General features: G+C 39.5%; 1 protein-coding gene across 2 annotated transcripts in view; it reads right to left on the bottom strand.

Annotated features, from left to right (window-relative positions):
• The window catches only part of nhlrc2 (NHL repeat containing 2), a 102,204-nt gene that overhangs the window by 72,499 nt on the left and 6,282 nt on the right, over positions 1 to 23,423 (bottom strand). For both annotated transcript variants that reach the window (XM_063071993.1, XM_063071994.1), the window contains exon 2: positions 3,513 to 3,665. In XM_063071993.1, the coding sequence (XP_062928063.1) occupies positions 3,513 to 3,665 (153 nt within the window). The remainder of the gene's footprint in view (positions 1 to 3,512; positions 3,666 to 23,423) is intronic.

The raw sequence follows: 23,423 nt of genomic DNA, 5'->3' as shown, positions 1-23,423 counted from the left end.
GAAAGAGCTCGTAAGGGTGTTACACTTAGCGTAAAACTAGACATAATTAAGCGTTTCGATCGTAGTGAACGAAGTAAGGACAAAGTGAGTTTGGCTTGTGGAAATTGATGAAGATGGCAAAGATGAGATCGGTAGGTGGGAAGCCTTCAAAAGAGAAATTTTGAGAGTGCAGAGTTTGTATGTTCCCGTCAGGATTAAAGGCAAAGTGAATAGGAATAAGGAACCTTGGTTCTCAAGGGATATTGCAACTCTGATAAAGAAGAAGAGGGAGTTGTATGACAAGTATAGGAAACAGGGAGTAAATAAGGTGCTTGAGGAGTATAAGAAGTGCAAGAAAATACTTAAGAAAGAAATCAGGAGGGCTAAAAGAAGACATGAGGTTGCCTTGGCAGTCAAAGTGAAGGATAATCCAAAGAGCTTTTACAGGTATATTAAGAGCAAAAGGATTGTAAGGGATAAAGTTGGTCCTCTTGAAGATCAGAGTGGTCGGCTATGTGCGGAACCAAAGGAAATGGGGGAGATCTTAAATAGGTTTTTTGTGTCTGTATTTACTAAGAAAACTGGCATGAAGTCTATGGAATTAAGGGAAACAAGTAGTGAGATCATGGAAACTGTACAGATCGAAAAGGAGGAGGTGCTTGCTGTCTTGAGGAAAATTAAAGTGGATAAATCCCCGGGACCTGACAGGGTGTTCCCTCGGACCTTGAAGGAGACTAGTGTTGAGATTGCAGAGGCCCTGGCAGAAATATTTAAAATGTCGCTGTCTACAGGTGAGGTGCCGGGAGGATTGGAGAGTGGCTCATGTTGTTCCGCTGTTTAAAAAAGAATCGAAAGGTAATCCAGGAAATTATAGGCCGGTAAATTTAACGTCGGTAGTAGGTAAGTTATTGGAGGGAGTACTAAGAGACAGAATCTACAAGCATTTGGATAGTCAGGGACTTATTAGGGAGAGTCAACATGGCTTTGTGCGTGGCAGGTCATGTTTGACCAATCTATTGGGAGTTTTTCGAGGAGGTTACCAAGAAAGTGGATGAAGGGAAGGCAGTGGATATTGTCTACATGGACTTCAGTAAGGCCTTTGACAAGGTCCCGCATGGGAGGTTAGTTAGGAAAATTCAGTCGCTAGGTATACATGGAGAGGTGGCAAATTGGATTAGACATTGGCTCAATGGAAGAAGCCAAAGAGTGGTAGTAGAGAATTGTTTCTCCGAGTGGAGGCCTGTGACTAGTGGTGTGCCACAGGGATCAGTGCTGGGTCCATTGTTATTTGTCATCTATATCAATGATCTGGATGATAATGTGGTAAATTGGATCAGCAAATTTGCTGATGATACAAAGATTGGAGGTGTAGTGGACAGTGAGGAAGGTTTTCAAAGCTTGCAGAGGGATTTGTACCAGCTGAAGAAATGGGCTGAAAAATGGCAGATGGAGTTTAATACAGACAAGTGTGAGGTATTGCACTTTGGAAGGACAAACCAAGGTAGAACATACAGGGTTAATGGTAAGGCACTGAGGAGTGCAGTAGAACAGAGGGATCTGGGAATACAGATACAAAATTCCCTAAAAGTGGCGTCACAGATAGATAGGGTCGTAAAGAGAGCTTTTGGTACATTGGCCTTTATTAATCAAAGTATTGAGTATAAGAGCTGGAATGTTATGATGAGGTTGTATAAGGCATTGGTGAGGCCGAATCTGGAGTATTGTGTTCAGTTTTGGTCACCAAATTACAGGAAGGATATAAATAAGGTTGAAAGAGTGCAGAGAAGGTTTACAAGGATGTTGCCGGGACTTGAGAAACTCAGTTACAGAGAAAGGTTGAATAGGTTAGGACTTTATTCCCTGGAGCGTAGAAGAATGAGGGGAGATTTGATAGAGGTATATAAAATTATGATGGGTATAGATAGAGTGAATGCAAGCAGGCTTTTTCCACTGAGGCAAGGGGAGAAAAAATACAGAGGACATGGGTTAAGGGTGAGGGGGGGAAAGTTTAAAGGGAACATTAGAGGAGGCTTCTTCACACAGAGAGTGGTGGAAGTATGGAATGAGCTGCCAGACGAGGTGGTAAATGCGGGTTCTTTTTTAACATTTAAGAATAAATTGGACAGATACATAGATGGGAGATGTATGGAGGGATATGGTCCGTGTGCAGGTCAGTGGGACTAGAAAATGGTTCGGCACAGCCAAGAAGGGCCAAAAGGCCTGTTTCTGTGCTGTAGTTTTTCTATGGTTTTCTATGATGTTGAAGAGGTTTTGGCATCCCATGACCAAGAACTGATAGATGAAGAGCTGATGCAATTGGAAGAGGAAAGGATAATAATTGAAACCGAATGCAGTAGTGAACGGACCGAAAGTGAAGTCGTCCAGGAACTGAACGGGAAGCAACTGCATGAGATGATAGAAAAATGCGTGAGGCTAAGTAGTCAAGCATACTGTCATTTTTCAAGCCTTCCACATCAGCCACAGCAGACGACGAACATCGACCTTCGACATCGAGGCAGGCAGACATAGAAGAAGAAGACCTGCCTGCCCTGATGGAAACAGACGATGATGAGATTACACCCCAGTGTCCCACCACCCCAACCCCGGGCTGCGGACTGATAACATTGCTACGGAGAGTGCAGCAGTAGCCAGGATGCACCCAGCACATCTTTAAGAAAAAAGCCGAAATAAGGAAGCTAATTAATTAGGTGCCGCCTGGCACGTAATTGTCAGCCCAGATCAGAGGCGATTGCCGATTGCATCACCTCTGATCTGGGCCAACATTTACGTGCCGGGTGGCACCTAATTAATTAGCTTCTGTATTTTGGCTTTTTTCTTAAAGATGTGCTGGGTGCGTCCCGGCTACCGCTGCATTCTACGCGGATCGGTATCGGTTCACTGCCCGGAGGTTGGGGACCACTGTACCACCCCAACCTCCGACGATTCAGCCTAACACACCATCATCAGTGTGCTTGGCGCTGACTTCTCGATTCCAGTAAGTGATACTACACTGTACATACATTATTTCTACTTTATATAGGCTGTGTATTTTTATGTGTTATTTGGTTTGATTTGGCAGCTTCATAGCTTAAAGGTTACTGGAGAGAGTGTTTCTGCCGAGAGCGCTTGTGTGAGATTTTCGCTACGGAGAACAGTGCGGCAATGATTGTAGAAAAGTATTCCTACTCTATATAGGTTGTGTATTTATCATATAATTCCTGCTTTTACTATATGTTACTGTTATTTTAGGCTTTATGGGTTATTTGGCATGATTTGGTAGGTTATTTTTTGGGTCTGCGAACGCTCACAAATTTTTCCCATATAAATAAATGGTAATTGTTCCTTCGAGTTACGACATTCCGGCTTACGAACCGTTTCATAGGAACGCTCTACCTTCGGATGGCGGGGGAAACCTGTAGTCCTATTATTGGACATTGCCCCTAATAAGTCATGTGTTTAATAGGCAATCATAGTGTACACTTGTATGATTAAGTACTTCTTGCATTAACGATAAAAATCACTGTGATAGATACCTTCAGTAGAATGTTTCTGCTCCAGGGCATGAAGGTCTGGCAGCAGGTGCATGCAGTTGATACAACAGTAAGTGAAGAAATCCAGCACTACCACTTTACCGCAGAGGTCTCTATGTAAGAGAAGAGGTCCTTCAGTGTTTATCCACTCCAAACCTGAAAATGAAGAGATAAAAGATAATATTTATTACTTGCTGACACTGAAAATCACCAGCTAATGAAATTAAGTATTTCCTGGAAGTGTCTATGTTACACTGTTAGTGTACAAATCGTATAGTTGTGGAGTGCAGAAACACCCCTATTTGGTCCGTGCCAACTTTTTTCCTCATCTACACTAATCTCATCCACCTTGTGACAGTACCTTTCTATGCCTTTCCTATTTAGGTGTCTGTCTAAATGCCACTTAAACATAGCAACTCTATCTGATTCCACTACCCCCTCTGCAGCATGTCCCAGATATCAACAACTCTGTCAAAAATTTAAATTTAAACCCCTTTAAATCTCATACTTCTCATAGTAAAGGATTATACATTGCATGGGTCTTCTACATGATTCCAAGCAATTTTTTAATGTATTTGAAGCAGATTTTATTAGGCTTATTTATTTGTTTGTAGGCACATTTAGTATTGTTATCCAGTAAAATATAGTAGACATATCTTTCACTACAGTTAATTATGCATAACAGAATTAATGTAAACTTATATTAAAGCACATCATAAAGAAAACGATCAGCAAGTTCACAATTATTGGTATGACTGCAATGCTTATAGCACATTGTCCACATTTATTTCCCTTCTCAAATATCAAGAGATTGCTCTGTCTGAGTTACTGGGAGTTAATTTCAGTTACAAATTAAATAAAAAGCTAACCAAAGTGATATAATAATTGGCAGTTCAGTTCTACATAGTAGAAAGCTTATGGCACTGCTACCTCACAAGTGTCCGGGATGTGTTCCCAGGAACAAGAAAACTAAAGGCAAAGTGTTAAAGGAGTCATTATAGCATCACACATATAAAGATGCATTTGATTTGAGATGCATAAAGATTTGAGTCCTGACGAAGGGTTCCGGCCAGAAACAATGTCTGATCGTTTCCATGGATGCTGCCTGACTTGCTGAGTTCCTCCAGCGTGTTGTGAGTGTTGCTTTGACTCCAGCATCTGCAGAGTATTTTGTGTTAAAGATGCATTACGGACTATGCTGGTGTACTGTGAATCTGGTGTGAAATCCCGCCTTCCCTGCTGCTGTAGCGCCATGTCATTCTACTGTGAACATGGACTGATTTCACTTGCTATCTGTTGTGTTCTTTATATGTAGCATGGGTTACTAAGAACAAACCATATTCTGGAAGAATTAAAACTAGAACTTTTATTTACAACAGCAACAGCAACCACATTTTTAACATACAAGTTTCTTGATCATTCTGTCATTTCTGCGCATGCTCTGAACTCTGTCCAATCACGTTCTTACATGTGACATGTGATATCACCACGTCTTCCTTTCCTTAAAAAGAAAAACAATTAGCAACATTAACCAGAACAAATGCATAATTTAACATGTCTCTATCAGTCTCTCTGGGGGTTTACGAACACGAGTAGACCTTCTAAGTGGTTCACACAGTTCTTGTGTTTCGTTGTTATTTTCATGTTTCGTCTGGACTGCATCAGTTAACTGAAACTCTGAAGTTGGCTCTTCTTGAGGTCTTTGCGATTTCTTCTTAACACTGCTCCTTATTCTGTTTGGACCATGTATGATCAGGGCTGTACTTCTTCAAGTACTGTAGCTTTCTGTGTCCATGTGTTCATTTTGTCTTGTATCCTCACTTCATCTCCTTGTCCTTCAGACAAATGTCTCCTTAGATCAGTCAATTCACGTTCCACTGCTTCCTTATACTGTGCCCACTGTGAGCGTTCTTGCTCTAGACGGTGATGAAACTGAATCTCATATTCTCTCAGTGTCTCTTTCATCAAGTCACTGTATTCTGACTCTGTGTCACTATCCAGGACCAAAACCCTTTTCACCAAATTCAGTCTCTCACAGGCAGATAAACCCAGTATTGACTGTACATTCTTTGGCACCACCACAAATGAAAGCGTGTGAACCATATTTTTGTCTGATACTTTTGCCACACATGTTCCTTTAACTGGAATGTCTCCACCTGAATACCCAGTCACTTTTATATTTGTCTGATGTAACTGGTCTAGGCTTTAATGCATTAAACTCAGCTTCTGCAAGAACATTTACTTGTGTTCCAGTATCCAACTTAAACAGAATAATGTTTTGGTTCACTTGAAATGGCATAGTTCAATCATTCTTACCTTGTTTGTTTTCACAAAGCACATCTATATAAAACTCCTCACGTTCATTTTCAAGCACTGCATTTACGTGTTTTATTTTCTTTCTACTTCTGCAACAGCGTGAAAAATGATTACTCTTAACGCAGGTGTTGCATATTTTGCGATATGCTGGACACTTTTTTAGATGATGTTGCTGCCCACAGCGATCACAAGGCTTTTTTCTTTCAGATGACGTCTTGCTGTCTGTTGGTTTCGTTGTCGCTGCATTATTTTTTCTAATATGTTTGCGCTTTACAGCATCTATGCAGCCATTCTCGATAAAAAGCTCTTTAGCCTGCGACATCACGGTCTCAGAAGCTTTGCAGAGTGCTACAGCTTTTTCCAAATTCAAATCTTGTTCTAACAGCCTTTCTCTCAGACCATCATCCAGAACGCCACAAACAATTCTGTCTTTAATGAGAGAGTCTGTAAGCTCTGCAAACTCGCATCTTTTACTGTGGTTTCTCAACTCTGTAACAAATTGATCAATTGTTTGACCAGGTCTCTGCCGACATTTGAAAAATTTATAGTGCTCATACATCACATTACGCTTCCGTATACAAAATGCATCAAATTTGTTGATAATCGCTTTTAGATTCAAATTATCTCCATTTTCAAAAGTAAAATGGTTATATACCTCAATTGTGTCATCCCCATTATGTGGAGTAGAATTGCAGCTTTTGTTTTTTCTGTTTTATTATCTGCTCCGATCACCGATAAATAAATTTCAAAACGCTGTTTAAATCTTTTCCAGTTTTCAGCTACGTTTCCAGTCAGCGGAAGCGTTGATGGGGGTTGCAAAACCTCCATTTTTAGAGCTGTTAGCAAACAATGAAAAAGTTCGCGCCCTTTTTTTCCGATTATCTTCACTTCTCCCGTTTCCGTATTATTCTTCCAGACAACTTCTGACACCATGTTGTGTTCTTTATATGTACCGTAGGTTACTAAGAACAAACCATATTCTGGAAGAATAAGAACTAGAACTTTTCTTTACCACAGCAAACAGCAACCACGTTTTTAACATACAAGTTTCCGGATCATTCAGTCGTTTATGTGCATGTATTGAACTCTGTCCAATCACGTTCTTACGTGTGACATGTGATATCACCACACTCTCGCGATGTTCGTTTTTCTCTGCAATGCTGAGGCTGTGAACTGCTTCGGTGGCTGTCACCTCTACAGGTTTCATGGTGCTTTTGCTCTGCTAATATGATGAACTGAGATCGAGGCTTGGGCCTACTCTGGCTGCTCCGGGGAATAGATCCAAGGACTCAATCCGGTTTGGAATGCTGTCATTTGCTTCTGGTGTGTGTGTGTGTGTGTGCGTGTGTCCCTTTCTCTGCACAGTTGTTAAGGTCTTTCATTTTTTAAAAAAATTGGGTGCTTCAATGCTATATTCAAGCTTGTCAATGACACTACTGTTGTTGGGCAAATCAAATGTGGCGATCAATCAGTATATAGGAGGGAGATTGAAAATCTGGTTGAGTCATGCCATGACAACTACCTCTCACTCAATGTCAGCAAGACCAAGGAACTGATTATTAACTATAGGAGGAAGAGAGGAACAGCAACCTTAAATTCCTCAGTGTTATAATTTAGAGGATCTGTCCTGGGTCCTGCACATAAGTGCCATTACAAAGAAAGCACAGCAGCACCTCTACTTTTTTAAAAGAAGTTTATGAAGATCTGGCATGTCATTTAAAATTAACAAACTTCTATAGGTGAGTTGTGGCGAAAATATTGACTCTTTGCATCATGAACTGGGCTGGAAACACCAATGTTATTGAATGGAAAACCTACAAAAAATTGGTGGATACAGCCAGTCCATCACGGGTAAAGCCCTCCCCACCATTGAGCACATCTACAAAAAACATTGCCACAGGGAAGCAGCATCCGTCATCAAGGACACACATCATCTAGGCCAGACTCTCCTCTTGCTTCTACCATCAGGGAGGTGGTACAGGAATCTCAGAACCCACACCACCAGGTTCAGGAACAGTTATTACCCCTTGGCCATCAGGTTCTTGAACCAGAGGGGATAACTTCACTCATCCCAACACTGCACTGTTCTCACAACCTATGGACTCACTTGGACACACTTTCAAGGACTTTTCATCTCATGTTCTCGATACTTATTGCTTGCTTGTTTGTTTGTTTGTTTGTTTGTTTATTTATTTATTATTCTTTCTTTCTATTTACTGTGAATGCCCACAAGCAAATAAATCTCAGGGCTGTATATGGTGACATATATGTACTTTGCTAATAAATATACTTTGAACTTTGAAGATTGCTTGTGAAGTTGGTGTTGGATGGACTGCAGTAATGGTGCAGTCATCATCTGAGTTGTGGATTAATGCTGTGGACTGGCTGCACCTGCCTCAAATATTGAGCAGCCCATTTCCAATGATCCCTCTCATCACTACCCGTTGATTGTGATGAAAAATGAATCCTCATCTTCTGTTCAGGACAGAGATTTCTCTATGGTAACAAACCTCAATGGTAGTGTTTAACCAAAAAGAGAGGCAGGCAGTAGCTTTCTTCACATCCAACTGGAGGTAATGAGGCAGACTGTAGGATTTGGGTGCTCCATCAACAGCTGCAGCAAGTGCTGCGAGCACCAAACAAAGACTTGCACTTACTTTGTCAACCAGGATATAGCTGAGTCTGTATCTTAGGAATGAGTGGCAGCCTCAATTGCTTAACCGCCCAAACAAGCAGCCTTTTGTCACCAAGCCGTGGGTAATCGATTGCAGCAGACGGCAGGAATATGTGCCAGGTTCAGAGTATAGCAGCAGGTGCAGATTATGCAAAGGTTAATACCTTAAAGAATCCACACTGGAGAACCTGAAGCAAATCTGTTGAGCAGTGCTAAGTCCTGTATGTGCACTAGTGCATGTGTCCTGTATCCAGATGGAAGGAGTCAGTAAGAGGAATATATTTAAAAGATTGCATGTAACCCCCGATAGAATTTTCATGCTCATTTTTCACCATCTTCAGATTGGAGGGCTGCAAGATTCACCTTTCTCAATTATGTGAATGACTTGCCTATTTATTGTTAAAATTTCTAAGACCATCTTAAAAAATGCCTTAGTTACAGAAAAGTGCAGTACAGGAAGACAATAAGGTGCAAGGCCATAATGAGGTAGATTGTGAGGTCAAGAGTCCATCTTATCATGCTAGAGAACCATTTAATAGTCTTTTAACTGTAGGATAGATCTCCTTGAGCCTGATGGTATGTACCTTTAAGCTTTTTGTATCTTCTACCCAATGGGAGAGGGAGAGGAGAGAATGTCCAGTGGGTTCTTTGATTATGTTGGCTGTTTTAATGTGACTGACAAGTGGAGACAGAGTCCATGGAGATGAGGCTGGTTTCCATGTTGCACTCAGCTGTGCCCACAACTCTCTGCAGTTTTTTTACAGTCTCAGGGAGAGCAGTTGCCATACCGAGCTGTGATGTATCAGGACAGGATGCTTTCTATCATCCATCTACAAAAATTGATGAAGGTCAAACGAGACAAGCCAAATTTCTTTAGCCTCCTGAGAAAGTAGAGAGGCTGATGTGCTTTCCTGGCCGTGGCATTGACATGGTTGGACAGGGACAGGCTATGGGTGATGCTCACAAATTTATTCAGCTATTTCAGTTAGATCTCCTTTTAAATTCGAATATTAGTGTAGTTTACCTAATCGTTGCTCACGTGCTCAAGTGAACTGAACTAAACTGAATATTACTGGACTCCTGGTATTCTATGTGTTGTTAGCTCATTTTTGCAGTTTGTGCAACTTGTTCTTTTATCGCACATTGGGCGTTTGATGTTTTCTTGAACGGGTTCCATGGTGTTTCTTTGTTTCGTGGCTTCTGGCAGGAGGATTAATCTCAGGGGTATATTATGTATAAATACTTTGATAATGAATGTACTTTGAATCTTTAGTTGTGAGCCCCTCCATCCTAGGAATCAGAAAATAATGAATATAAAAGTGAAGGAACTGCATTATGAGTGGTAACCTTAGTAGCCACTAAACTTGTTGCTGCGTTAAATTGTCATGCAGATGGTGGTGTAGCTGTCACTGCCCTAGCTACTTTATTGCAATAGGCCCATGCTCTTGCCTTTTATCTTTATTTGTTAATCCCAGAGGCCGCCTTCTCCTCTGATGAGGACACCAGCAGTTTTGCTGCCTCCAAGTTTTAGGCTTCAGAAGACATATCTTTCAAAAACTGTAAATTCCTGTTTGGGTAAACAAAGTAGTTTTCCCTAATTAAGCTTGGTCTTTAAAGTTTTGTAAATATTTATAATTGGCATTACTCCTACAAATCTTTCTCCTCTGGTGGCAAACCGTACCTTATGGACTCTCTGTTGAAAATGAAAGTCATCTCAGAAAAATTGCTATGTCAGTGCTAGTTCATGTAATGTCAACCCTTTTAGACCAAAAAGCCAAAACTAATTTAGTGTTTACCTCAAAGTGATAATTAGCAAAATTAGCTGAGCTATTTTATTTGCCATCATTAATCTGTGAAACAGTGAGATTTCCATTAGTATGTTGTTATTACTAAAGTTACAAATTCAGAGTGTATTTGGCATTCTTAGACAGCAAATTGAGCACCAGAATCCTGTTGTATGCCAAGACATGTTCAAAATATGATTCCAGTCTATCCATCAGTCTGGAACTACCCTTCAGCATACTCTGAGAAGGTACATGGATTTCATTACTGTGTGTTGGATACTTTTAAATTTAACAATGTACAAGCAGTTGAATAAGCCCCAAACCTTTTAGCCTAAAGGAAGAGGAAGTTGAAGTCTGAATATGTGGTAAATGAGGATGAATTCCTCATAATGTCATTTTCCATAAGTGTGGAAATGGGAAGTCACAAATGTAATGGCAAAAAGGGACACCATTACAGTGGATGCTTCTCTTAACCAGTGTGCATAATAGATTGTCAGATCAGGGGAACATCCACACAAAGCACTCTCTGTCAACAGATTTAAGAGAGCAGAAACGACTCTGGACAACAAAAATTTTGCTTCCTGAATACCTTTGGGTGTATCTTATGGATTTTGGGATGCTGATCATGAAAGTCACTGTGAAATTTCCCTAATGCACATCATTTTTATGAAATCACCTATATATGTTATTTCAATTCATAATTCAAGTCAATTAAAATGTTGCCCACAAAGTAAGCTGGAAGTTTTCTATCTTGTCCAGGCATGCCTGCGCATGCTTAGACAGGACAGATATTGCATGGCAGGACAGGTCTTAGAAAGGCTGTAAGTTTCTGTGAAAGATTTCAATACTTGAGACAAAAGTTCCCCAGAATAATTGATACCAAGATTAAGGAAGGCATTTTTGTTGGTCCACCTATCAAACAGGTCATCAATGACAGGCAATTTGAAGAACTTCTAGTGGGACCAGAGAAAAATCACATGGAAAGCATTCAAGGATGTTGTTGAAAATTTTCTTGGCAACTACAGAGTACCAAACTACGTGCAGCTAGTTGACAACATGCTTCATGCATACAAAACCATGAAGTGCAACATGTCACTAATGATTCATTTACTGCATTCCCATTTAGACTTCTTCCTTGCAAATCTTGGTGCTGTCAGTGATAAGCATGGTGAAACATTTCACCAGAACATTACGGTCATGGAGAAACGATATCAGGGCAACTGGAATCCATCAATGCTGGCTGATTATTGCTTTCAACATTTAAGCAAGAAGCCTTAGACACTGAGTACAAATGAAAATCATCAACAAAACATTTTTAGCTTAGTTGAACTGTTGCAAAGTGTCAGCACCATTCTGCAATTAAACACATTATGTTCAATAAAAGGTAATTTCTTGTTTTTCCAAATACCTACATGATACAATAGCCTGAGATTATATTTGTACTCAGCTTCAAGTGGTCCATCATAAACGAAAACATTTTCTGAGGAAGCAACACTTTTGAAAAAATCTGTTGTCCAATATTATATGTGGTAGCTCATCACACTCTCCTTACTACGTGCACACTCAAAGAAAAACCTATCCTGTTTCTGTTTTCTGCAAATGTGATTCTTGCGTCAAGAATTGAAACTTTCCGATTTGAATCTAGAAAGTCTGGAGATCACTTCTCATGCATTCACTGTCACTAGAGCAGGGGTTCCCAAACTTTTTTTTTGCCATGGACCCCTACCATTAACTGAGGGGGCAATGGACTCCAGGTTGGGAGAGACACTTTTAAAAACCTTGGATGTGGGCCAGCAGAACCAGGGAATTTCAGCCTTTAGTTCCAGTAATTTGCTTTATACATTTTTGATAGTGATTCTGTCAAATTCCTCCTTCCATTTGGTCCCTCAATTTTCTACCACTATTAAGATATTCTTAATGTCTTTTACTGTGAAAAATTCAAAATATTTGTTCCAAGTCTCTGCCATTTCTTTATTTCACATTAATTCCTCAGTCTCACCCTGAAGAGAACTGTTGTTTACCTTAGAAACTCTCTTCCAAATTATATACAAGCTCTTGCTTGCTTAACTCTCATAGTCCATTTTGTCTCTGCGTGTTTTGTTAAATTCTAGAAACCAACAAAGGGTCTTTTGGCTGTATTATAATTGTTTCTTTCTATTAGATATCATCATTGACTTACTGACTTAGCTGCAATGGATCTTACTTCTAATATATATTTTTTAAATTTCCTCAAAGGAATAAATTTTTGTTGAGAAAGAGCAAATATCCCGTTAAAAGTCTGCCATTGCTATTTACCGTCTTATTTTAAACCAATTTTCCCATTTCCACTGGCCAAGCCTGCCTTTATATTTGTCTTTATCTACATTTTAGACACCAGATCTAAACCAGTTAATTCCTTGGTTGGCTCTAGTTTTGAGGTCAAGGCCATGATGACTTTGAACTTCCTCTCTATGGGATCATTTTAAGTTGCCATATCATACATACTCCTGCACCTATTTTCTATGTTTCTATACCATATCTCAATTCACTACCGACCCAAATGCTCTCTTAGCAGAGGACTAATTTTATTGATTTCAGTTTCACAACCTATGGACTCACTTTCAAGGACTCCTCATCTCATGTCTTGATATTTATTGCTTATTTATTTTTTTTTTTTTCTTTTTGTATTTGCACACTGGTTTAATGCCCAAGTTGGAGTTGCCTTTCATTGATTCTGTTATGGCTATGATTTTACTCTATACCGCAGGAAACTGAATCTCAGGGTTATATATGGTGACATATACAGTGCCTATAAAAAGTATTCAACCCCCTTGTAAGTTTTCATTTTTAAAAATTATTTTACAACATTGAATCACAGTTGATTTAGTTTGTTTTTTTGACACTGATCAACAGAAAAAAATCTTTCATGTCTCAGTGAAAACAGATCTCTACAAAGTGATCTAAATTAATTACGAATATAAAACACAAAATAATTCATTGCATAAGTATTCATCCCCCCTCCTTTAATATGACACACCAAATCATCACTGGTGCAGCCAATTGGTTTTAGAAGTAGTTAATTGGAGTTCTGGTTTTGGAGACCAGTATGCATTTAAGGTGTTTCAAGTGATTGTAGTAAGAATACACCTGTATCTGGAAGGTACAACTGCTGGCAAGTTAGTATCCTGGCAAAAACTACACTATGAAGACAAAAGAACAAGAAACTCCGTGAAAAAGTTATTAAAAAGCCCAAGTCAGGAGATGCATACAAGAAAATTTCCAAGTCACTGAATACCCCTTGGAGAACAGTCAATCATCAAGAAATGGAAAGAATACGGCACAGCTGTAAATCTGCCTACAGCAGACCATCCTCAAAAACTGAGTGACCAATCAAGAAGGGGACTAGTGAGGGAGGGCAGCAAAAGACCTTTGAGAACGCTGGAGAAGTTACAAGCTTCTGTGGCTGAGATGGGAGGGACTGTGCATGGACTAACTGTTGCCTGAGTGCTTCACCAGTTGCAGCTTTATGAAAGAGTGCCAAAGAGAAAGCCACTGTTGAAAAAAACTCAAATGAAATCTCGGCTAGAGTTTGCCAGAAGGTATGTGGGAGACTCTGAAGTCAGCTGGAAGAAGGTTCTATGTTCTGATTAAACCAAAATTGAGCTCTTTGGCCATCAGAATAAACGCTATGTTTGCCGTAAGCCTAACACAGCACATCATCAAAAACTACAGTGAAACATGTTGGTGGCTGCATCATGCTGCGGGGATGCTTCACTGTAGCAAGCCCTGGAAGGCTTTTAAAGGTAGAATGTAAAATACAGGGAAACTCTGGAGGAAAACCTGATGCAATTTGCAAGAGAACTGTGACTTAGGAGAAAAATTGTTTTCCGGCAAGACAATGAACCTAAGCATAAAGCCAAAGTTACACAGGAATGGCTTAAAAACAACAAAGTTAATGTCCTGGAGTGGCCAAGTCAGAGTCCAGACCTCAATCCAATTGGGAATTTGAAAAGGAATGTTCTGGATTTGAAAAGGGATGTTCACTCACAATTTTCATGCAACCTGACGAAGCTTAAGCAGTTTTGAAAAGAAGAATGGGAAAAAATTGCAGTGTCCAGATGTGCAAGGTTGATAAGAGACCTATCCACCGAGACTCAAGGCTGTAATTGCTGCCAAAGGTGCATCTACTAAATACTGACTTGAACGGAATGAGAAATTATGCAATCAATTATCTTGTGTTTAACAATTGTAATAAATTTAGATCACTTTGTGGAGATTTGTTTTCACTTTGACATGAAAGAATCTCTTTCTGTTGGTGTCAAAAAAGCCAGATTAAATCCATTGTGATTCAGTAAAACATGAAAACTCACAAGGGGAGTGAATACTTTTCATAGGCACTGTATGTACTTGGATAATAAATTTACTTTGAACTTTGATGAGACATCTTAGCAGTGGGATTTGTTAACATTGTTTCAAGTGTAGTCATTCATGACCATAGAACTCTACTCAGGAATCTGACATTTTCCTCAAAAGACATGAGTGCACTCTGTCAACACATAGATTATGGAATATGTTCCCTATATTCAATGTCATGTTTTGTGGTAGTATCCACAGCATATTCATCCTTAGCAACAGTAAGTTCTCAGATATATTCAGTGGTTACCAATGCTTGAAGGGATGGATCTGAGTCAGAATAGCTACGTTCTCGTTTCTTTCACTTCTGTATGATCACCAAACACAGTTAAACATGGCACTATAAGACACCCACTCAAGCACTAGAGATTTGTTGGGAGAATGTGACAGACCTACACAAGATGCGATTCCAGTCTTTCTATTAGAGAAATTTTCCCAAGACAGCTACGAATAGTGATAAGCAATATTCTTCATTTCGATTTGTTTTTAAAATTAGTTGCAAGGGTAATTTTCTGGGGATAATATATTAGTTTAAGTTTTCACCAACATTGAGTAACATAATAATACATTTTAGAATAAATATATAATAAAATTACAGCTGTCAGAATGTCAATCAAAATGTAACTATGCCTGGGAATCTTGTAAGAAATGCAACAGTTCAACATGGAACTATTTGCTTTGTGTGCACAAGTGTCACAGATATGGAGGAAATCCTCTGCACAGGTTACATGCTGCCAACTTCCTGACTGCTCTTTTACATGGACAACTCATGGACTCAATTACAGGATGCAGAGTTCCTGCAATTCCTTAGGTGGTGGTTCATCAGCTCCATTCATTTCAATGAAGAACGTTTGTGAGGAAAATAGGGAAGTTTCATGTAATTTACATTTCTGAAATAAATTAAAAATATGTAAAATGATTAAATGCAGTTAAGTGCTTTAATTTGTATTACTTCCATTTTAAACATTGTAATCTATTACTCATTTTGAATATTTTCTATTTTGTTTTTAAAACTTGAGATAAATTTGGATTTGTCCAGAAAGTTCATCCTAAAAATCTATTCAAGGTTAACTACAGACTTTGCATTTAAGGGCGCGGGGAGCCTTCAGATTTTGTATGTCGGTTTTTCTACAGGAATACCAGCTGCACCAACGCCATTACAAAATTACCACTTGTGTTTTTAAGGATTATTCATTTTAAATTTCCATCATGTAATAAGTACTTTGTTGTGCAGGTATAAATATTAATCATTTCAAAGACCAGTGATCCCAATAATTTGTGTTTGTCACCAGACTACGGCTTTAGATATTCTTGAAACTATTAATGTCAATTGAGTTTTGCTCATTTACCATGGAAAAACTTTCCAAATCAATTTGACAAACTTCTAAGTGATTTTTGTTTATTCATGTATGAATGATTTTTATACTCAAAGTATAATTAATTTTGTGCTCTCTAAAGCTCTACCATAATTTCATTAAAACTGTCAACCATATTTTGAAAAAGCAAAATAGTGTTCTTAGTCAGAACCAAACTCTCTGAGCACTGCAGTTTCAAATTATTCAGTATTATGAAGCTACCTCTATAAACAGAAGTAAATTCTAGTAGTAAGAAACTCAACTTCATACTTCTTTCATTTCTTTCGTGTGCTTGATAAGATCTGACTTTTTTTTTACTTGTTTTACCATTTCTTTGGCTAAAAATAGGAGCAACATAATTTGTTTATATATTCCTGCAATTCATGTAACCAATATATAACTATCAGAAATATCAAATTACCTTTAATTTTAGTTCAAAAATATTCACATCTCTTTTAAACAGATGAATATTATTGACAGGAAAATGTGAAAATTGGAAACTCTTTCCAGAACCTCATTTGAGCTCTAAATATAAATGATCAATTAATCTAATTTAAATCTTTGATGATAGGATTTACTCAAACCATGACTGAAATTATGTGGCACTTCATTAAATATTCCATAAACTCCCACTTAGAATAGTTCAATTTTCCATATATTGACCATTGACTGAAGATTTCCCAAAGGGCATTCCTTGATGTGCTCCTCCATACTGCTTTACAGCCTGGTATGGGAACATCAATGCCTTTGAATGGAAAATCTTACAAAAGGTAGTGGATTCGGCCTGGTACATCATGGGTTAAGCCCTCCCAACCACTGATCACATCTACATGAAATGCTATCATAGGAAAGCAGTAGCCATCATCAGAGATCCTAGCTCTTTTCTTGCTGCTGCCTTCAGATAAAACTTACAGATGCCTCAGGATTTGCACCACCAGGTTCAAGAACAAGTTCAAGTTACTGCACCTCAGCCATCAGGCTCTTGAACAAAAGAGGATAATTACATCATCTTTTGAGATGTTCCCACAGCCAATGATCTCACTTTAAGGACTATTTATCTTGTTATTTCATGCTCTCGTTATTCATTGCTATTTATTTATAGTTGCACTTCAACAGTTTAATGTCTTCTGTGCTTTTATTCTTTCATTGATCCAGTTTACAGTTATTATTCTATAGATTTGCTGAGTATGCCCACAGGAAAAAGAATCTAAGGGTTATATGTGGTGCCATATGTATTCTGATAAATAACTTTACTTTGAAATACGTGCTGCTATTTGTTATCAACACTTACACTGTATTACTCCTGAACCTTCAATGCTACTTTAATGTTGAAAATTGGTTGCCTCACATTCAATCCTGGGTGAGCCACAGTTTTTTACCACTGGTGTATTAGGAATAGCGAAGCTGTCATGTTTGTAATTCCATCAATTTTATTCACCTCTTTCTGGTTACTGTCTTGGAATGAACCAGAGTGTTTACTAATATGCTCTCTTACTTATCCTTGAGGTAGGGTTCAGAACCCCCAACAATACACCCAGGTTAATAATGTTAATGGAGCCTTCAAAAATCTCCCTTCTTTTTCTGATGCATCACTTGTTCATGCTTCAGTTCATCGGATCCTACAAGTGCAGCTTTGCAAGTGAGCTCAGACCTAAGAGAGGGTGCAAAGAAAATTTATCGGGATAGTAATAGGGAAGGGGAACCTCATTAGGTAATGAGAATAGACAAGCTATGATGTTTTTTTTCCACTGACAGCCAAAGGAAAATTTCTTAGAAGGCTTTAAAATTATGAAGGGTATTGATATGAGAAAATTCTTTCATAAAATTAGGTTCTTTAAATAAAAAGTTTCTACTAGTTACTGAATCTGCAATCATAGGGCACTCCTTTAAATCTCTGACAGAGACAAGAGAGAAACAAACTTATCTACAATGAGCAGTTACAATCTACAAACATTTGCAGTTTACTCTGAAAAGGATGATGATAATAAATTTAGCAGAAACTTAGAAAAGTTATATTTATAATTCTGAATAAAAAATATGTAAACCAGTGGAAAATTAGAGTGACATTAACTGTAGATGTTTTTAACGTGTTCCAATATACATAGTGGGCTGAGTGAGGTAAAAGATTTAATGACTGCTGAATTGCTTTTTTGATTAAATAGGGAAGTATGACACCAAATATGAATTTTCCTGCTCAACAGAACATCAGAGGAAGAGGTACTTAGAGTAGATTAAATGGGACAACAATGTGTCACGTTAGTGGAAAACGTCAACTGCTACTTCAGTTGGAGATAAAAACAAAATTTTTGGTCCTGAAATGTGACACACCATCATTCTCCACAGATGCTAAATGGCTTATTCAGTATTTCTTAATTGTTGTCTTATTTCAGGTTTCACCATCTTCAGTATTTTCTTTTTGCATCACTTTGGTTGGATAAAATGGTGCAGGCGAGAGGTGACTTTTTGTGTGCAGCTTCCAAGAGCTTCCTCCTCCACTCTCACCCTGAACACCGGTGTGCCTCAAGGCTATGTGCTGAGCCCTCTTCTGTACTCCCTTTTAACCTGTACATGGTTCTAACTCCATAATCAAGTTTGTCGATGACACCACGGTGGTTGGCTTGATCTGAGGGGATGATTAAACGGCCTACAGGGATGAGGTCCAGCACCTGGCCGTGTGGTGTGCTGACAACAACCTGGCCCTTAACGCCCAGAAGACCAAGGAGATCATTGTGGACTTCAGGCATGCTAGGAGCCACACTCACGTCCTCATCTACATCAACGGACCTGTAGTGGAGCGTGTATCAAGCTTCAGATTCCTTGGTGTCCACATTTCCGAGGATCTCACCTGGTCCCTGAACTCCTCCATCCTGGTCAAAAGGGCGCAAGAGCGCCTTTATTTCCTGCGAGGCATCAAGAAAGCTCACCTCTGTCCCAGGATACTGATGGACTTTTACCGCTGTACCATTAAGAGCATACTCACCAACTGCATCTCAGTGTGGTATGGCAATTGTCCCGTATTGGACTGCAAGGCACTCCAGCATGTGGTGAAAACTGCCCAGCGGATAATCGGCACCCAATTACCCACCACTGAGAACATCTACCATAAATACTGCCTGTGCAGGGCAAAAAGCATTATCAAGGATGCATCTCACCCTAACCATGGACTTTTTACCATCCTCCCATCCGGTAGGCACTACAGGAGCCTCTGCTCCCCCACCAGCAGGCACAGGAACAGCTTCTTCCCTGAGGCTGTGACCCTGCTGAACCTCACATCATAGCGCTAAGCAGCATTGCACCCATATTGTACTGTCTTACTACTTTTATATTTGTGTGCTGTAGCACTTACTTTTTATACGCAGTTATTTTGTAAATAACACTATTCTTTGCATTTCTGGTCAGATGCTAACTGCATTTCATTGGCTTTGTATCGGTACTTGGCACAATGACAATAAAGTTGAATCTAATCTAATCTAATCAAGTATCGCCATTTATAACTGCTACATCTGAAATCCGCAGCAACAGATAGTAAGAAAGTAAGACCCTTCTTCAGTCCTGAAGAAGGGTCTTGGCCTGAAACATTGACTGTTTATTCATTTCCATAGAAGCTGCCTGACCTGCTGAGTTCCTCCAGCATTTTGTGTGTGTTGTTCTGGATTTCCCGGATCTGCAGAATTTCACATTTTCAGTAAGTAACTTTGTTGAAAGTCATTTTAAAAGACTAGCGATCTTCAGAGGTGACATACTGGGGACTACAGATGACCCAAGGAACAAGCCCAGCAGTTGGAAGCTCAGGTAACGTATCCAGAATCTTAGGAAACATGGGTGCCTGTGGGGACTCCAGGTAAAACTGCAATGTAGGACCCTCAGACCAACTCTCCCTACCATCCTCCTGGCTAAAACTGAAAACCTCAGAGCAAGACTGCAGTACCTGACAGATATCAGAGAACATTGTGTACTCTGCTTCACAGAAACATGGCTCACCCCCAGCTTTCCAGATGCAGCACTCCAGCCCAAGGGCTTCACAGTTCACTTCATAGACCGAGAAGGAGCTTCAGGTAAAGGTAGAGGTGGCGATGTTTGCTCTAGAGTCTTAGCTAGGCACGTGGATTGAAAGGAAAAAAATGAAGGTATGATTAACTTATTATGGTGGACAGATGCAGTGGTTCCGTTTCGGTCCTGCTTCCCTGACCTGGAACATCTGACAGTCATATCCATTCTATCTGTTGAGGGAGTTCTCCAGAATCATCCTGGTAGCAGTGTACATTCCACCCTTGGCATCAGTACACCCTAACATTTTCCCGATCATCTGAAGGTCTTCCACAAGGCCAGCTTGAAGAAGTCCCTGACAAACTTCCACCAACATATCACCTGCAGAACCAGAGAAGCCAATATACTCGATCACTGTTACACAACCAACAAGAACACTTATAGTACCATTCTGCACCAACACTTTGGCAAGACTGATCACCTGGCAGTACTTCTTCTCCCAGCATACCTCAGCACCAGTGATGAATACTGCGACAGTATGATCAAGAGAGGCAGAGGAGTGCTTACAGGTCTGCTTTGAATTGGTAGATTCGACAATATTCAGACCATTGGATCTAAATGAATATGCCATGACTGTCACCAAAGTTCAAAGTAAATTTTGTTATCAAAGTACATATTGTCTCCAAATGCAATCCTGAGATTTATTATCTTGCAGGAGTACTCAATAAACTTAGAGAAGAATAACCACAATAGAAACAATGAAAGACCGCCCAACTGGGGTGTTTAACCAGTGCAGAAGACGACAAACTGTGCAAATAGAAAAAGAAAAAATACTACTAATAAATAAGCAATATTTAGAACATGAGATGAAGAGTCCTTGAAAGTGAGTCCATTGGTTGTGGGAACATTTCAATGATGGGGCAAGTGAAGTTGAGTGTTGTTATCCTCTTTGGTTCAAGAGCCTGATGGTTGAGGGGTAGTAACTGTTCCTGAACTTGGTGGTGCGAATGCTGGGGCTCTTATACCTTCTTCCTGATGGCAGCAATGCAAAGAGAGTATGTAGTGGGGGTCACTAATGATGGATGCTGCTTTTCTATGACAGTATTTCATGTAGATGTGCTCAATGTTTGGGAGTGCTTTACCAATGATGGAATGAGCTGTATCCACTACTTTTTGTAGGATTTTCTATTCAATGGGATTGGTGTTTCCGTACCAGGCTGTGATGCAGCCAGTGAGTATAGTCTCCACTATACATCTAGAATTACTTGAGCTTATGGCATATTCATCATGACCTGTGTGAACGAGTGTGTGCCATTGAGAAAGTACCAAGTTTCCCCAAACCAGAAGCCCTGGATGAATGAGGAGATTCTGCTGTGAGATAGATCTGTGGCATCAGGACTGGCAATCCAGAATCCGACAAAGTTCAGGTACGATCTATGGAAGGCCATAGTGAGAGCAAAAAGGCAATTATGTGTGAAATTAGAGACACATTTACACGGATTATAGTTGTGTTAGGGTGTGCATGCCATTACATCCAATAGAACAAAACTTGACAGCAGAAATGGCAGTGATGCTTCACTCTCAGATGAGCACAATACCTTTTATGCAAGCTTTGAAAGGGAGGACAACCTGTGGCAACCTTATAATTTCTGTCTTGGAGGTAAATGTAAGAACATCTTTCAATATTCTAGGAAGGCATCAGGCTTCAAAGGTTTACCTTGCAGGGTACTGAAAACCTATACCAACCAACTGGCTGGATGGTTCAAGGACATTGTCACCTCTCACCATTCTGGTCTGGTGTTCTCACATGCTTCAAAAGGGCAGCAATCATACCAGTGCCCTAGAAGAGCAGGGTGAGCTGCTGCTTTGACTATCAACATCTATTGTAATGAATGCTTCAAGAAGCTAGTTATGCCTAAAATTAACTCCTGCCTGAGAAAGGACCTGGACCCACTACAATTTGCCATCTGTCACAACAGACCTAAGTGGACATAGTCTCACTTGCTCTCCACTCTGTTCTGGAGCACCTAGATAACAGCAAAACATACACCAGGCTACTGGTTATTGAACACAGCTTGGCTTTGAATACCATCATCTCGATATCAATTACCAACCTTCTAAATTTGGGCCTTCTCAACTTCCTCATTTGGAGACTACAATCAGTACAGAACAGTGACAATTAACAAAGGTACTCCTGAAGAATATATTCTTAGTCCACTGTTCTACTCTCTCTATATTCATAATTGTATGGCTAAACATAAATCAAATGCCATTTATAAATTTGCAAATGGCATCACCGTTGATAATAAAATCTCAGATGGCATTGAAAAAGTGTACAGGAGTGAGATAGATTGGCTGCTGAGTGGTATCACAACAACAATCTTGCACCCAATGTCAGCAAAAGCTAGGAATTAATTATGGACTTCAGGAAGCGGAAGTTGGGACAACAAGCACCAGTACCCATTGAGGGGTCAGTCGTGGAAAGGTTGAGGAGCTTTATATTCCTGGTGTCAACCTTTCAGAGGATTTGTCCTGGGCCCAGCACATTGACGAAGGCCTTAGGAGTTTGAGGAGATATGGTATTTCGTCAAAAACTCTTTCAAATTTCTATAGATGTAGAATGGAGTGCATCACAACCTGGTATGGAGGCTCCAATGCACAGACTGTAGAGGATTATTGAATCTGCCAGCTTCATCACGGGCACAGTCCTCCCCACCATCGAACAAAAATTTAAGAGGTGGTGCCTCAAGAAGGTGGCATCACCATTATGGACCCCTACCATCCAAGACATGTCCTCGTCTCATCGCTACCATTAGGGAGGAGGTACGGGATTCAGAAGACCCATACTCAATGATTCCCAAACAGTTTTTTGCTCTATTTATTTATTTTACAGTTTATAATAATTTTATGTATTTGGCCTGTACTTCAGCTGCAAAACAACAAATTTCACTTGATAGGAGACAGTGATAATAAACCTGATTCTGGTAGTTTTGGAGCTGTGACCCAATTTGAATAGAAAAGTTACTAAAACAGTGTGTTGTAAATAACTTTTATATTGTTTACCATTCCCTTCCTTCTTTGTTACCATATCATGGCTAGCTGATCATTTAAAAATCTGCAGGAAAATACAGACCAATCTGTTTCTCCATCTAGAGTTTCAATCTGGATATTTCTTTGACAAATTTTCAAGTTGCCTTTCAAATTCAAGCAGATCAAGTATGTGTATATTCGAGAAAAAAAGTTACCCAGACTTCCTACAGTTTGAATATCAGGTGAATTTTAATTTAAATAGGAACTACAGGCACATGTGAAGTGTACAAAATGAAAACATTACTTTAGTTAAATCTTTCATCCATGAACCCAGAAACTGGTGATACTGTAAGGTTTTAATTTGCTGATATACATT

Source organism: Mobula hypostoma, chromosome 19 (genome assembly GCF_963921235.1).
Source record: "Mobula hypostoma chromosome 19, sMobHyp1.1, whole genome shotgun sequence".
Lineage (NCBI taxonomy): Eukaryota > Metazoa > Chordata > Chondrichthyes > Myliobatiformes > Myliobatidae > Mobula > Mobula hypostoma.
This window is presented reverse-complemented; position numbering and strand designations above follow the sequence as displayed.